At 54.1% G+C, this 16,080-nt stretch overlaps 7 protein-coding genes across 7 annotated transcripts; 3 read left to right on the top strand and 4 right to left on the bottom strand.

Moving 5' to 3' along the window:
• Positions 1-375: 375 nt before the first annotated feature.
• On the top strand, positions 376-1,808 carry A1O3_03364 (uncharacterized protein; the record flags this gene model as incomplete). Its single annotated transcript, XM_007733502.1, has 2 exons — positions 376-458; positions 524-1,808. The coding sequence occupies 2 exons, from the start codon at positions 376-378 to the stop codon at positions 1,806-1,808; spliced, it is 1,368 nt and encodes a 455-aa protein (XP_007731692.1).
• A 515-nt stretch (positions 1,809-2,323) lies between these two features.
• On the bottom strand, positions 2,324-3,014 carry A1O3_03363 (nascent polypeptide-associated complex subunit beta; the record flags this gene model as incomplete). Its single annotated transcript, XM_007733501.1, has 3 exons — positions 2,324-2,571; positions 2,627-2,799; positions 2,932-3,014. 3 exons carry the CDS (start codon positions 3,012-3,014, stop codon positions 2,324-2,326), a joined length of 504 nt encoding a protein of 167 aa, XP_007731691.1.
• Positions 3,015-3,609: 595 nt separating this feature from the next.
• A1O3_03362 (acyl-protein thioesterase 1) lies at positions 3,610-4,646 on the top strand (the record flags this gene model as incomplete). Its single annotated transcript, XM_007733500.1, has 6 exons — positions 3,610-3,692; positions 3,761-3,772; positions 3,832-3,922; positions 3,990-4,025; positions 4,118-4,509; positions 4,559-4,646. 6 exons carry the CDS (start codon positions 3,610-3,612, stop codon positions 4,644-4,646), a joined length of 702 nt encoding a protein of 233 aa, XP_007731690.1.
• Positions 4,647-4,888: 242 nt separating this feature from the next.
• On the bottom strand, positions 4,889-5,348 carry A1O3_03361 (uncharacterized protein; the record flags this gene model as incomplete). The annotated part of the gene is made up of 2 exons (XM_007733499.1): positions 4,889-4,999; positions 5,094-5,348. The coding sequence occupies 2 exons, from the start codon at positions 5,346-5,348 to the stop codon at positions 4,889-4,891; spliced, it is 366 nt and encodes a 121-aa protein (XP_007731689.1).
• A 3,599-nt stretch (positions 5,349-8,947) lies between these two features.
• Positions 8,948-9,550, top strand: A1O3_03360 (uncharacterized protein; the record flags this gene model as incomplete). Its single annotated transcript, XM_007733498.1, has 1 exon — positions 8,948-9,550. The coding sequence occupies one exon, from the start codon at positions 8,948-8,950 to the stop codon at positions 9,548-9,550; it is 603 nt and encodes a 200-aa protein (XP_007731688.1).
• A 164-nt stretch (positions 9,551-9,714) lies between these two features.
• A1O3_03359 (uncharacterized protein) lies at positions 9,715-12,641 on the bottom strand (the record flags this gene model as incomplete). Its single annotated transcript, XM_007733497.1, has 3 exons — positions 9,715-9,734; positions 9,836-12,325; positions 12,446-12,641. The coding sequence occupies 3 exons, from the start codon at positions 12,639-12,641 to the stop codon at positions 9,715-9,717; spliced, it is 2,706 nt and encodes a 901-aa protein (XP_007731687.1).
• Positions 12,642-14,904: 2,263 nt separating this feature from the next.
• On the bottom strand, positions 14,905-15,999 carry A1O3_03358 (uncharacterized protein; the record flags this gene model as incomplete). The annotated part of the gene is made up of 1 exon (XM_007733496.1): positions 14,905-15,999. One exon carries the CDS (start codon positions 15,997-15,999, stop codon positions 14,905-14,907), a length of 1,095 nt encoding a protein of 364 aa, XP_007731686.1.
• Between the last annotated feature and the right edge of the window lie 81 nt (positions 16,000-16,080).

Genomic DNA, 16,080 nt, shown 5'->3' with positions numbered 1-16,080 from the left:
TCCGGCCCATGAAAGCGCCACTTGCGTGGCATAGCAGAGCATTAAGAGGACATAGAATTTCCTGGATGCAGCAGCTCTGTGTACGGTTACAATGTACTCCGTACGGCTCCTGGAGTCACGTGACCAGGCGTTTGCACAAGGCTGGCTGCTCGGGGAACTAGGGTTGCTCGGTGAACTTTTAGGCGCAGCCTTTCGGGAAACACCACTCATCCACAGCGAGAGGCCTCCTTCACCGAATTTCCGCCCTTGAAGTGAGTGTGCTAAGAAGCATAGTATCGATGCCACTCTGCATCACTCCAGTCTAGGTCGTCGCGGTCAACCTGGTCTGAGGACTGCACGCCCGTCTGCCACACACCTGTTTAGCCAACCTCCATTATGGAGATTCACTCAGTGCTGCCTGAAGAACGTGCGAGGGACCCGAAAGGCGAGACTCTCCCCTGGGGCTACCGGTACGCCGAGTAAGTCGTGGGCACCTTGGCTCTTAAGTCGCGTGTTCCCTCCAAGTGAGTCTAACTTTTGCCAGTTCCGCCAGGAATGGCCGACAACCCGAAGAGAGCGGCCCTTTCGGTCGCAATCGCAGTCTAAGAGTCACCGGATCACGTACGCCGCGCGCAAGAACTGGCACCACCCCAGTGCGACAGAAGGAGAATTCAGCAGTCGCGGATTTTGGTCGGTTGTTCGCCAAAGAACTGACGAAAGAGGAGGAGAGAACCAAGAGCACTCTGACAACACCCTCAGCCAGCGCGGGCGATGCGGCACGGCCGACGATCGAACCGGAGGCCGTCCCGACAGAATGTCTGCTCTACGGCTACGCATCCAAGGCGTCGGAATGGAAGGTCTTGTCCAAATTCGAGCGGATCGTTGCCCCAGGGTTCATCTGCGAAGACTATCCACGTGAAGACCCAAACCTGTTCCTCTCGTCCAATTCTCCCGTCAGCCTGGCACGATCTTCGCTGGTGACGCATGCAAACCTAAGTCGCGAAGCAATCAGGAAAAGCAGAATATACAACGGGGGCCAACATTGGATCAAAGTCACCTTCGATTCGTACCAGGCCGCGGACAAGGCATGCTTCTACAGCCCGGTCGAGATCGACGGCTGTATGGTCCATTGCGAGATGTGGCATGGAAAGGGGCCCGGCGCAGACGTGGCCATACCCAATGGACCTCTTGGAACGGAGAAATCGAATCTTCTTACCCAACAACCGGACAATGGTCGAAAAGCCCGGACTCTGAGCGCTTCGCAATCAACCAGAATGTTGACAGGGAAAGACTCGGCAGTTGCAGGCTTTGAGCGAGTATTGCAGACCCTCCCTCGCTCCCATACGATGCCCGATGTGCAGTACGGCCAGCCCACGACCGATCCTGACGACGAGCTGTCCATCACGTCCGCTACGGCATCATCGGCGACCGCGACAGCGGCCGAGCTCGCTCCTCCGCCGCCGTCCGGTCTTCGATCCCGTTCCGCCCCCCCACTACCACTGACAGCCAGCCAAGGCGGCGGCCAACACGCAGCGCCGACCGACTCGCAGTACATGACGCATATCAAAGTCAAGAAGGCGGTCCTGCGTCCGATTTCAGAAGCTCTTCCACCCCAGCCGACGTTGGCGGAGCGGGTACTTAGGAGCATCCCCGTCGTGACATGGTTCGTGGGCAGCAGCAAACAGGGAGCTACAGGCGACATCATCGGCGAAGGGCCGTTGCTGAAGGAGGATGGCACCTGGGACCCAGTTAACGGCTGGTACTGGACATTCTGGCATTCGGTGGATGGCTGGCTGGGGACCGATTTCTGTGGCCTCAAGGACGATTGATATCGCCCTCTTGGTTTACTGGCTGGTGGGCTCAATCGGTTCAATTCTCGTTCTCGCGCGAGTCTCACCGTACCGTCGAGAGTATAGCTACAGGGGCTCTTGTGAATCGAATTGGTAGCACAATTAGCCATGTACGCATATTAGACATTGGATCGGTCTACAAAAACAGCATTGGCATTATGGGGGCCTCGGCAGAAAATATTCCTGTGAGATCCAGACGGAACAAGAGCCCTGAAATTCCAAGAATGGACCGGCGGATTTCAATCAAGACCTCGAACTCGAAGCGCATTAGCTCGATATTGACAGCTTTTCTTTTCTTTTCTTTTTCGGCTCCTGTTTGGACCCCGTGAAAATGTACTGATGCTTCCCATTTGGCGCGTGGCACTGATTTTGCAATGGCGAGTGTTTTTCATGCAAGTTGCGAACGGGATAGATCCGTGTGCCATGAATCGGGCCCCAGCTAAAATTTGGCGTCTCGTTCCACGCTCCCGCAATGTCTGGACCCTAGAGCCAGACTATTCGACCTTGCCCTCGAAGTTCTCGCCTTCCACCAAATCCGGGATCTCGTCATCATCGTCCTCACCTTCCTTCTTCTCACCGCCCTCCTTCTTTTGCAGGCTCTGGTACGATTCAGCAAGTCGACGCAACGAGGCCAGCGAATCTGGACCAAGTTGGTTCAGGATGCCCGGCACAAGTTCTGTCAGTTCCTTGTCCTCGCCGTTGCCGTAGATGGCGAATGTGTTGGAGGGAACGGAGGCGTGAACTGTGAGTATTGGTCAATATCATACCAGCCAAATCTCTTGCCCTGCGGTACATACCCTTGGGTGCTGCAAAGTGGATAACATTCCCATCCTCCTTGAACATGTTCACCTCCTCAATCGCTTGGATAGGTTGCACATTAAGCTTCTTCAGCGCCGTCTGCAGTTTCTTGTCGTCGGTGCCGGAGCTCTTGTGGACTTTCTTGGTCTTTCTCCGCGGCGTTCCTTTACCTCTATAAATCGATTGTTAATATCCATCCTTCGATCGGCACCCCCGGCATTGGGATCGAGGGACCGGTTGCGGCATTGGGGGAGCATTAATTCACGTACCCTATTCTCGCGGTTAGTTCGGCGAACCTGCGCACAAATCATCATTGGGATGCAGCAGCGGCCCAAACGTACCAATTCGCACCTGCGCCTGCATGCGCTTGAGCTTCTCCTGATCCATGTTGTGGGAAATCTGGCTCTGTTACTCAGAACGTGAAGGCTGAAAGTGCGTCGAAGCCAAGTCGATGACGAGCTTGTGTCTTTTTGTCTGTCCAAGAGCTGTGACGGGGCACCGAGGGAAAAAGAGCAGGGGGAAGAAAATTGCTCGGGAATCGGCCAGTCAACCTTGCTGTTCCGTCCTAGCTCTGTAGGATGAATTGGGAGGTTATGACAGGCGGGTAAAAGCTGGAGTTGGCGACCAGACACAGTTGAAGTCGTCTCTGTGCAACACCGCGGCCTGAGTGCAGTGTGAATATAGGTCTTGGCGGCAATGGCCCTAACCTTGACCTTGAACTTGAAGCAAGTCAAATAATCGCCAGTAGTAGTAGTGAATGACGCGGTCAGACCAGAGAACTAGAGCGTCTACGTCTGCGGGGCATTTCATCTCCAACACTGCCTGCGCTTCACGGCTTCGGCTTTGATGCGACCGGAGGTTTGTTCCCATTATCAATTCGTATTCCATTCCCATCCTCTCCCGGTGGTTTTCAGTCTCCAGCAAAATTGGGCTTCTACATCCGGTACTTCTTGATCTTCCCTTACCGTCACTGGCGGCGGAGATGGCGGCACGACCAGCACTGGTAGTGCCTGCACTTAAGAAGCACACTGCAACCGTGATTATGGCTCACGGGTTGGGCGACAGGTCAGTACCAAGCCCAAGTCCAAGTCGTAGAGTCGACTGTGCATCTAGACTAACTATCGGAACGGCAGTGGTGCAGGATGGTGAGTCTGAAAATGACATGTTATCGGTTCCAAAGACACAGAATCTCATTCAAAAGCAGGGTGTCGCTTGCTGAGAACTGGCGACGACGGGGAAAGTTCGAAGACGTCAAGTTTATCTTTCCCAATGCACCGAGCATTCCCATCACTGTGGTGTGTAATGGTTCTTGTCACTGAGGCAAAAGAAGAGCATCAAGCATGACTAATATCTGAGGGTTAGAACTTTGGAATGGCGATGCCGGGCTGGTACGATATCGTAAGACGCCGAGATGATGTTTGCAGCCCTATCCGCGCTCTTCCTTCACCTATAGTGCAAGATGAATATTGACTAAAGCTTCCAATGTGCAGCTTAACTTCTCCGAGCTGAGACAGGCACACGATGAGCCGGGTATCCTCCGCAGCCGAGCCACCTTTTCGAAACTGATCACGGATGAAGTCGCGGCGGGCATCCCCTCTAACCGTATTATTCTCGGTGGCTTCTCTCAAGGCGGCGCAATGTCCATTTTCACCGGTGTTACGACGCCGCACAAACTGGCCGGCGTGTTTGGATTGAGTTGCTATCTACTTCTGGGGGACAAGGTGAAAGAGTTCGCTAAAGAAGCCAACGGGGCCAACAAGGATACGCCATTCTTCCTAGGCCACGGCGACGCCGATGAGGTGGTCAAGTACAGATGGGGCGTGCAGTCGGCGGAGTTCTTGAAGAATGAGCTGGGTCACAAGGTTGAGTTCAAGACATACAAGTAAGTCTCCAGATGAATGTCTCCCAAAGGCATAGCTGATAGTGTACAGGGATCTCCCTCACACTGTGGACGTAGAAGGGATCGACGACTTGGAGGTGTTCATCAAGGACTGTTTGAAGCCTACCGAGTCTCTGTGACTAACCGGCGCCGCCGTTGGTGCAGATCGAGCCTGCCCATCATCCGCCATCATTCCTGTCTTTCTGGCGCTGTTGGCATGTCTTGTTATCATGAAATCATGGCGTCGGCGCAAAAGAGCGACGTAGAAATAGATTCAAGCTTGGGCAATGGTTGGAGATCAACAAGGGTTCAATTTCTTCCGTTTCTTTCAAGACTATTTCAATGCCCAAGAATTCCCCCATCCTTTTTGCTATCCTGTAGCTTATGCAGCACCTTCCTTGCGCTGGCCAGTGTAGAAAGCCAAACCGTAGGAGTCGGTCTTGAAGGTGATGACAGAGCCCTTGGGGAAGTATAAGACGTCGCCAGCCACAGCCTGCACATAACACGTTAGTCGATCAAGATCTTCTTTGCCGAATCGGGCGCGTGCCGTTATCTCGAGCCAGAGGCTCCCGGAGACGGAGACTTACGTGGACTGATTTACCCGTGGCGTCGCTGATGTCGAACTCGCCCTCTAGGATAATCTTCATCTCATGGTAGGTGTAGGTATAGACCAGAGGCGTGCCCTTCTCGAGCCGATAGATGCCACAGCTGAGGGGCTTCTCAGGGTCAATCTTCTCGTTGCTGGTGACGTCGCCGAGGAAGGCATTCTCGTTGGCGATCAAAGGAGGTTTGAATTCGCTTTGCACTTTGGCGAAGTATGAGAAGGCAGGTGTCTCGGCCATCTTTTCAGGTGTCGAGGGGGAGGATTTGTGTTTGTTGGAGAGTTTACTGAAAGTGAAGCCCATATTAGATATAAGATCCCAAAACACTTCTCTGTTGGACTCGGACTTGGGAAGATTTTTCTGTTGAACTTCGGAAAGATTGCGAGAGTCCCCCACAGCAGATGTCAGTTATGCGAGAGAGTGCAGTACCTACTTTTTTGTAGTTCTTGAGAGGACCCTGGTTCCAAGGCGGGCTTCTTCTGTTCAAGGCAATGTTCTACCGCAGAGTGTTTGCGATAAGTGACCGAGATGTGATTGCACCGTTTTCCACAGAGGGTGGGAGGAAATGCAAGCGGGATTGGGATAAAAGTAAAGCTGAGCAGGAGACAAATGCAGGAACAGGAACAGGAACAGGGCCAAAGCCGGCAAGATATACTTCGTGGCCTTTTCTCACCTTCGACCGAACATGTAACTAATCATGCTGAGCGCTGCCGTTGCCCGGTGCTCCATCAGCCGGTCAGCTTGTAATGCTTCGAGAAGCCATCGCCAACAACGCGTAGACCCGCGTCAGTGTGTAAGAAGCACCCACTTCATAAGAGTGCCCGCACGACGACCCTGGAGGCTGGAGAGTCTGGATGGGTATCAGTATCCACGATGCTGAACCAGTCACGGCATTCCATCGGCAGGGGGAGAGTTGAGGGATAAATATGCCCGACACGGTTAAGGTGGCTTAATGATGGATGAACCATGGGCAGTGTACCGCGAGGTGTGAGGAGTAGCGCAGCTGCGCAGGTGCGCAGCCGATAAGAGATAAGAGTTGATGCTGGGCGTATTTGCTACATTTGCGCTTTGGATCGCGGTATCCAATCATCCCCTCGCTGGAAGGCTGTTCATGTCCCGATACATACTTAGGTACTAGGCAGTAGGTACTAGGTACTGTAGCGATGCAGGTGGCCTGGTCATTATTAGTGCACAGTAGAGGTGCAGTCCGACGGGATCTATATATATATATATATATATATACTATGTGTGTGTGTGTGTGTGTGTGTGTGTGTGTGTGTGTGTGTGTGTGTGTGTACAAGGCGGAGGCCTCTCTCAAGGATGAGTCAGCTACTGGTGATGAGGGGCACCTAGGCGCAGGTGCGCAGGTGCGCAGGCGCGCAGGCCGAGGGAAGGAACAAATACAATATTAATAGGTAATTATTACTACAGATACTCCTCCGTACATCGATATCATCAATCAATCAATCATTGTCCTGTTGCTACCACGACTGTGTCAATTACCTTATCTACTCCGTACTGAATACATACCAGTATCTTTCCTCGGCATACTCTCGTCCTCTCGTCCTCTCATCCTCTCCTCTCGTTCACCACGTCGGCCTCATTCTCGGTCGGCGCTTCGATCTGTGACACCAATTCCACTTCCACCGTCCCACGCCTGACCCACCTCATCCTGCCCCTGTTATCATTCGTCCGCCGTCCTATCTTTCCGATCGACAACAAAGCCTTGTTGCTCGCAAAATGCGCGAGGCTCAATCGAGCAATCATTTCCCTTCCACCGCCGCTATGGATCGCTTGACCGTCGTCCACCTACCCCACATCTCGTGACCAATGTCCGGCTTTTCATCCTCGTCCTTATTCAGGCAGAATGTTTCTGCGACAGACAGAGTACTGGCAGATAAGCATACTGTATCGCTCCCCGCCAGGCGGCGAATGCAAAATAGGTAACATCTGTGAACAATGACGGCCGGGTTGACACTCCGGCATAATAATACGTCTATGGAGCCATACTTAAATCTACAAGTGAGGTGTGACAGGCGGGCGAAGCCCACTCACTGTGAACGCCATCGATGTTTGACTTTGTGAGAAAGCTGCATTCCAATAAATGCAAACAAACATATTATCCCTTTCCGTCGTGCCTCTGTTCTCCACAATTACCTCGTCTTGCTGGAATCCTGCGCAGCGCTCAAACTGCGGCTCCAATCATGGTCTACCGGGACTCGATTCCAGAAGATGGTTCACGTTCGTACTAGTTAGCCATGGTCCGACACTCTCTAAGCCGCTACATCTGTCTGGCCCTGCATCTGAACGACTCTCGAGCACGCAATCCTGGTCCCTAGCTACTGCTCGCGGATGGCCGATTGTTCCCACACACTGCCAACGGTATTTCCTTACAGCCTTCCACGTCCCGTTCAATATACGTCGAGGGGTTGAGGTCCGACAGGAGATCTACCGGACTGCGTCGTTTGTCTGGCCACCCCGTGCTTGAACCGATTTATGTGGCATGAGCATGATAGATTCTGTCCTTCCGTGTTGCCTCTCAAGAGCCGAGCCTCGTGTATTCCTTCTGGCTACAGGCCGATCGGGCCTTAGCCCGAGACGGTGATTTGCTTTTGAAGAACGACCGTTCCACTTCCGCTCCTGGTTTGCCATTTCTTTTACCTCTTTCATACTACAGTACTCCGTACATTACAAAGTCACATACCACATACCTTTTGCAACACCAGAGCACAAGAAAAAGGTCACGAGCAACCCCCCCCGGGCCCGGTTTTCCGCTTGATCGTTCCTCTTTCGTTCCTCTTCACTTGCCTGTCCTGTTTGGTCGCTTCAGCTCCAGCTCCAGCTTGCCATCCGTCATGACATGACACAACACAAGCTTAGGGATATATTCCGCAGAGCTGCAGCCTCTCTTTCTTATCCTGCCTGCCCTGCCCCTCAAACTCTCAATCAAGTCTCTCTTCTCTTGCGAGCCCTCCGTGTCGCCAACGCAACATTCCGCCCTTGCACCACCTTCTCGTCGACCGCCTCCCCTTGGCCCCAAGCAGACCAGAGCCATCGATCCCGTTGGCGTTTACGATTTTATCCTCGCCCGATCCTCGACGCCTGGTGCTCTCTCCACTCTCTTACCGGCGGCTGCAAGTCCCATTTGCGTTATTGACATTTATCATCTATATGCACACTACATCTCAAGGTGCATAGTACTGAGACTCGCGGCCCTAAACTGATTTGCCCTGACTCGATTTCGATTTCATCCCATTCGGTTTCCGGGAGACCAAGCGCGACAATTCGACCACATGGATCTAGGGACCTAGACAGAAAGCATACCGCCGCGTACGTTCATTCTATATCTTCACGTCTTGCATCAGGTCTTGGGTGGACGCTTGAGTACCGATCAGTCTCTCTCCTACCATCTATTCCCTGTGTGCCTACGCATGGATCTGAAGTTCACCGACATCGACTGTCTCGGAGCATACGCATACCCGCCTGCACACGCATTTCGATAGCCTCTAGGCCGATCAAAGTCAGACCAACGCAGCCCGAATCCAAGAACACCCTGCTTTGTATTGATGGCCTGCCGTCACAGAATCCAAAAGCAACCCACCAAGTCCCAAGTCAGCCCGGCAGGGCCTCGACTCCAATCGCAATCGTACCGCGTTCACCGCTTCCTTTCGAGTCATCATAAAGCATAAAATCATATATAGCACCAACACATCGTTAAAAGTCCCCACCCAGCAAAGCAATACATTCCGCTTGACCCCTCTCAATCAAGCACACCTGCAACGGCCGTCCCGACCCCAAAGGTCGACAGTTGTGAAAAGTACCAGAAGAACATGAACAATATGACTGCCACCACCGAACCGTCGGCCACTCGCAAGCGTAGCAAAAGCCAGAGCAACCTCGAAAGGCCAGCTGCAAGGGGTATAATAGCCAAATCAATCCCCATGTCCAAGACGTCCCAGAGCGCCGAGCTGGATGAGTACACGGAAAGCATGCGACATTTTCTAGCAACCCTGGAGCAATCGAATGCCAATCAGACCCACGCCGGACGTTGCAGGAACAGATCTGGCACCCAGAGTCATAGTAGTGGCAGCGACAGCAACAGCGGCAGTAGCAGTGGGAGGGAGAAGTCTCCGGAATTTCAATGGATGGACCTTGCCAGCCTCAGGAGGAAGCATGATTCCACAAACTTCGAGGATGGCTTAATTGGTAATGGCAGCTGTGTGACCAAGGGCCCGGCGAGATTGTCAGGCCGTCATCACCATCACCGTCACTGTATCAGCAAAGATACTGCCCGTCATCATCATCATCGAGAATGCCGCACTGCAGACCCAACGGGCAAGGCTCATTTGAGCAAGAAGCACGCGGCACATGCGGCGAAGACCAAGGCGAGTTCGCAGGCCAGGGCAATCTCGTGTCCGTCATCCGAGAAAAACTATGAGTGATTGAGTTAGTGAATAAGTAGGGAAATTTGCGTGTATTGAGTTTCAATCCACGGTATATAGGTGGCAGACAACATCTCCATTACAGCAACCAAGGTTCTGTATAGTGCGAGATAGTCACTAGAGATTGTCGCGGACGCTCGAATGAAATTCCAGTTTGTTCACAACTATACTGGTTCCTCATATGCTGCAGTAATAGGGGTGAATGTGACTCGCATGAAGAAACATGGTTTTCAAGAGAGGGCAAGGGTGGCAATGGGCAAGGGGAGCAATGAAAATGGAACATACCTTCCCACTGCCATTCTGTCATAACACCCAGCCAATGGAGCCGGCCTCGCACAGTGTACTCATGCTCAAGTTGATCCGGTGATACAATGTCACTTGTGGGACGTCGCGAGTGCGCTGGGACCGAAGCCGGCATCGTGGCTGAAAAGTTTCCGCGTACGCCATTAGGTATCGACGTCGACGTTCCTGCGCCCATCGGGGTCACTGTCACACGTCGTTTGAGTGGGCCACCTGTTGTATCGAATTCATCGTCGGTCAGGGAGGACCCAAATCCCACTGCATTGGCAGTGTCACCCCGAGCTCGAGTCCGAGTCAGGTGCTGCGCCTGTTGGAAAGCTCCTTCTCCCTCCCCGGCGCCGTCGACAGTGTGCGCCTTTCGTTTCAGTCCAGGCGGCATGTTGAGGATTGGTGGTACGAAGCTCCCTCCAGGGGCACCTCGAGAGTTATACCGCCTCAGTAATCGATTGGCTTTCTCACTCTCGTACGCATCGCGCCGGCTCCACACTTCCCGAATCACCTGCCAGCAAGAATTGACATTGCCGATCTTCAGGCGTGTCATCATCGCCGCCCATCGTTGGAGGACCCAGCTTCTGTCGTCTGGGGTTGTGACTTCGCAACTTGCCGCGAACAAGGGGAAGATTTGAACAATTGTTGCACGAGACGATAAGGGTACCGAGGCGAGCGTGATGAGAACTTTCTTCGCGAGACTTTGAGCAGGGTCACTGGGAATCTCAGGGACAGCCTGGTGTAGATAGAGTAGTGTAGCGTAACGGTAGGCCTCGGCAGTCTGGATTGAGTGCTGCACCTCCGAATTTGGGTCCTCAGGTCGCTCAAAAGCCACGATGTTGGGAACTTGCCATTGCTGTAGCTGTTCTTTCAGCTCCATTGCGGTAGATACCAGCGTTAACGAATTCGAATCGGTTTTGCGAACTTGCTGGATTAGGTTGGCAACACGCCCAATCAACGGAAAAAGTGTGGTCGCGCAGCCCATCAAGGGGTCTACCTCAACCTGTTCGCTGAATGGGGCATTCACTGTTCCCAGGATCTCTTCAAAGTTCAAGTCATGGGATTCTTCTAACGATGTCAACCGGGCGATAACGTCCATGTAGACAAAGGTGTTGCAGAGAAATTTGAGGCGGCCGGCGTCCTGGGTTGTCATCTTACCAAGCTGCATATCTCGTCGATGCTTGACAATGGCATTATTGACCATGACCTTTGCGCCGCGCAGATGTTGTACCCCGGTGCTCACGTGGCTGTCCCAACCTTCGCTAAACGCCAGCGCCAGGGACGTTGCAAGGGCTGAATCAAGTCGCATGTTCTCGATCTCGGACGCGAGCTCCTTGACTGCTTTGGTCATGTGCGACATGCCTGCCATGTGCAGATCTGGCATTTCGTGTGCGCCATGGAAAGCCGTCATCGACGAGATGGCGTGGTATAGAGCGGGAGATTCGCGGGCTAGCGGCCAGATCAACGTCCGCCAGGGGTTTTCTGTTGGGCCATCTTTGACGGATAGGATACCACATGTTTGCTTGTCGAAACGGAGCATGAGCATCTCGGCAGACTCGGGGCCCCAGACTGGCTGTGCTAGGATTGTCATATCGCTGGATTTGGAAGACGGTGTCGATACTGCACTAGGGGTAGGCGAGGCTGCCCGGAAACTTTGCCATGTCACGGTTGCTGAGCCAAGGCCGAGAATAGGCATCGGGGTAGGAACTGTGATTGAGGGCATTGCGGACGTGGTAGCGATGGCGTCAGACCTGATTATTTCCTCATCAAAGTCTTCGTCCATCTCCAGGCTGGAATCAAAGTCGGCAGGTTGATAAGATAGAGGAGATATGGGAGGCCGCATCTCTGACGGATCTGGCGGTCGGTTCATATCGGTCCCCGGGAGGAGTAAATCCATAAGCTGGGGAGATCCAGAGGAGAAGGAACTGGTACTATTATTGTCATTTGTTGACGAGGTGTTGGTTGTCGTCAGAAAGCTGTATGGGTCGGGGTGATCGCCATACGAGAGGACAGGGGACATGTCTTCGGCGTCAAACGGAGGGATATAGGCAGAACTAGGAGTGAGGCCGAAAGTCGGCGAGAGGGCACTCTCGATCTTCATATCTCCTCGTTGCTGTGGAAAGAAGGATGAGCCTTGACCTCGATCATGGCCGTGGAAGGCGTGGGTAGCTGTGGCAAAGGCCGAATGAAGACCTGGCGACCATGTCTGCGGAGAGCCCAAGTCTTCAGGCCCAGTACGTCGCGGGTTATGTCGGTCGCCAGGTGCGATGTTGAGCGGGCGAGTAGTGTTATGGTCGTGGGCGAAAGAACTAGATCGGAAGGTCTTCCTTTTTGGAGGAGGTTTGGAAGTGAAGGTGGTTTCATCAAAACCTCGCCATTTGTAGTCCTTTTTGTATCCCTCGCACACAACGCTCCGCTTCTGGCATTGCACACACGAGGGCTTCGTCTCATCGCATTTTAACCGCTTCTTCTTGCAGGTCATACAGCCTTATCGGAAGCCATGAATGTCAGTCCGAGACGGCCAGAGACAGGCTCAGCATTGGGGAAAGTTTGAGCATTGGGAGGGGGTCGCGCCAACTGATGCCGGCATGACAAAATAAAACGTACCATTTCGGCTCTTGCTCTGCTTTGGTTTCGTCACCGCACCATCCTGAACCGCCGGGGTAGGTTTAAGGGAAGGTCTGGTGACAGCATTGGCTTTTGGTTTGGTGACGGCAGGTCGTTTGGCTGGTACACTGGGGGCGGGAGTGAGGACAGGAGATTTCTTCAAAAAGACAGACGGGGAAGGAATTTGGACTTCCATGTCCATGCGACGTAATCAGGAACAGACGACATGGACATCGACCAAAAGGCTTAGAGGAGAGAGATAGATGTTGCGGTTGCCGACAGTGACAGAGGACTGGAGGGGCGTCTGGGTTGGGAGCAGGCTGATTGGGAGTTTCGTGGGTCGCGAGGGGGGCTTTGGCAGACGCAAAGAGAGTGGCGATGGACGATGCACTCAAGCGTAAGACGGATAGAGATCAGACCAAGTGAAGAAAGCAGATGGCCAGAAAGGAAAGAGACAATCTGGGGCGAAGAAGCGGTGGGTTACAGAGTGAGTGTAGAGCGGGTGTCTGAATCAGTCAGTCAGGTAGTCGGGGGGAGTGGTAGACGAGCTGCAGCTGCAGGAGCGGTGATATCCAGCTGTGGCGGCCAGTCAAAGAGATACTTAGTACCGGGTTGTACTGAGCAGCAGCCGGTGCCCAGTGTCTAAGACTCCCTGGGACAGCCACGCCCGGGGTGTCCTGACCAGTATTAGACTTGTACTTCGTTATCTTTGCTGGCAGACTCGGAGGGAGGGAGGGAGATACGCGAGAGCGGCTAGTCTACCACTAGGTACGTATGTATCCGTATGCCTAAGGACCTATGACAGCACTAAATCCCGGGCGCTAGTGCCGTCAGGGTATGTGTACGGTACGGATACTGTATGCGTATGCGGAGTCTGGCACATTGAGGTACTTCAGGTATAGGTACCTACCTAGTACCTACCGTAGGTGTAAGTACATAGCACCTAGAAGGCCTGTTAGGTGTGAATACGGAGTACGGTATCACCACATCGTAGTACGGAAAACGGACACGGCATAGGTAGCGGAGGTGCGAGGTGCTATATGGACGGAGCACCTTACTACCTATCCTCCTTCACTTCCCCGCCTGCGCCTTGTTGCCATGCTACCAATCCGAACATACCTTACGCATACAGTACTGTACAGTCCAGGGTACGGAGTACATCGATTCGAACACCGGATAAACCATCACCATTCGATTTCTTTATCAGCGGGGCGAAGGCCTCCTAAGCCTCTAGGCTCAGGCCCGCATCCTAGTCCCCCGGCTAACACTAAGGGCACCCGCAGGTCTAAGGAAGCTCCTGCGCTCATCATTCGGCCACCATATTCAGCGCTGGCAACTTGGTCCATCTCCGCCCACGACGAAAGCACGGGACAATCGCCGACGGGCATGTGTTATCCGTACACATCCTCCCACTAATTACTACTAGGGACTGTACGCCGTACGGAGTACAGAGTACAGAGTACAGCAACTGACGGGTCCACTGTTCTTTGAGACTGTGGCGTCCCCTACTTCTGGCCCTCTACTGGTATTTCTACCGAAGATCACTACGTTCGTACCCTCTTCTTCAACCGTTGCATCTACTGCTGAGACTCACCGCCGGCTTGACATACATTTGCTGTTCATAGATCTCGAATCGGACTGCCATGCCTCTCCCCTCCTGCAAAGTAGGCTGCCACCTTGAGCAGGACACCAGAGAACAACTCGCCGTTTACTGCTTCCTTCGCTTCGGTCGACCTGCGGAACCGCTCGAGATGAGGATTGTGATGGTTGCTATCAGTGGCCTCGCTACGTAGGTAAGGTCGCACAAAACAACGGGCCAGAGGGAAAGAACCACGTAGTCATGGAAATTCCAAATTGCCCCGGCATGGCATGTTACACACGGCTTTTGATCTGGGCTGCAGAACAGGTAAGCCGATGTCTAGGAAATGTGGAGGTAGAAGACCTCTCAAACAGGATTCACGAACTGCGACAAGTCGGCATGCTGAATGTTGGTTGGTCGGGACTGCCAATGTTCCTGCTGCTGCTTGAAGACGTCTATCAATTCTGGCCTGATCGTCCTGACCGTCATGGCTATGGGTGCGGTCTCGCTGGTGCCTATGAAAAGAGCCCCTACGACTACATGTTACATCGGAAAGAGTGACAAGTTCAGTCTCTTCTGATCTCAACGAGCACAGTAAAGGTCTTATGAAGGTGGATAAAGTCTAATCCGGTCGCTACGCGGCTGCTTCCCAACTGGCTAGAGAGCTGTAGCATTTTTATCGCTTGACTGCCAGGCTTCGCGGACCGGAGCCATCGCGAGAATTGGGGCATGCAGATTGAGCTATATCTATAACCATCATGATTGTGTCTATTCAGATGGCTCTGTATGATCTCGCCATCCCATGCGTGCAATTGGCCAACTTTGGATCAAACCCGGGTGAGAACCAGACTCGAGTGCGCCTTGCAAGGCCTTAGCCCTTCTATTGTTCCTGTTTGATGTTCTTCGCGAGGCCCGGCCACTGCCTCTCAAAGGCCTCGACCGTATCCAGAATGGACTTGTCGAAGCGAATAAAGTGCTGTAGCCCGAGCGCATCCAACGCCTTGCTGGAGATCAGGGTGGGCTGGCCCTGGGGGAAGCCGTAGTCTTGAATGTAGCCTAGGCCGGGGCTCCCCACGATGATGTCTCTCTCTGGGAAGGTGTTGCGTAGCAGATCCGCGGCGGCCTGAGGCGGAGCCCTGCCATTTGCAAGCATGTAGCGCTGACCGTGGCTCCGGTCGGGGTTCTCGACCGCCCAGACGTGCATGCTGGCGACGTCCCGCACATCAATGTAGCCGGCGCCGCCGATCGGAGGCGGCATGGTCTTGCCCCCGCTCCAGATGGTCCAGATGGGCAGCAGCGTTTCGTTGAGCCTGTCCGGGGTGGCGGGCCACAAGACAGGCGGGCCTGTGACGACGGCCGGGTGGACGGCGGCGACGGCAAACGACGGCGAGTTCTGTTGCGTCCAGTCCCAGACGGCGCGCTCGGCGGCCGCTTTCGACGCGGCGTAGGCTGTGTGCGCGTCGAAGGTCTGGCGCGCCACGCTCTCGGCCGTCGTGTTCCAGTCGGCCTCGGTGTAGGCGTGGTCGGCCGGCTGTTTCCACTTGTCGGCGATGGCGGCCACGGACGACGTGACCACGAACGATCGCAGCTGCGGGCCCGCGGCGGCTTTGGCCGACTCGAGAATCGACAGGTTGCCGCCGACCGCGGGGCCGAAGAACTCGTCGACCGTGGTGAGCGAGAAGTCGACCGGCGACGCCGTGTGCACGATGGCGTGCACGCCCTGGACCGCCGCGTCGAAGGCCCCGCGCGCCACAATGTCCGGCACTTGGACGTGTTGGTACTGGGCCTCGAAGCCCTTGAACGGGCCGGCCAACAGGTTCTCTCGCGCAGCGGCGGCCCGCGATGTCCCTCGCACCGTGTATCCCTTCTGCAGGAGCTGGAGCCCAATGTGGCTGGCGATATAGCCGTTGATGCCCGTCACCAAGACGACTTTGTCCCTGTTCTCATGGTCATTGTCGGGCGCCGACGTGGACATGCTGGGCGAGATAGACCCGGACCGGCTTCGACTACGGCTGCGGTTGAGGGAGCGGAGGTAGATGTGCGAGTATCTCTTGGA

This window comes from Capronia epimyces (genome assembly GCF_000585565.1).
Source record: "Capronia epimyces CBS 606.96 chromosome Unknown aczIQ-supercont1.3, whole genome shotgun sequence".
NCBI lineage: Eukaryota > Fungi > Ascomycota > Eurotiomycetes > Chaetothyriales > Herpotrichiellaceae > Capronia > Capronia epimyces.
Note: the sequence above shows the minus strand (reverse complement) of the source record. Positions and strands in the feature narration are given on the sequence as shown.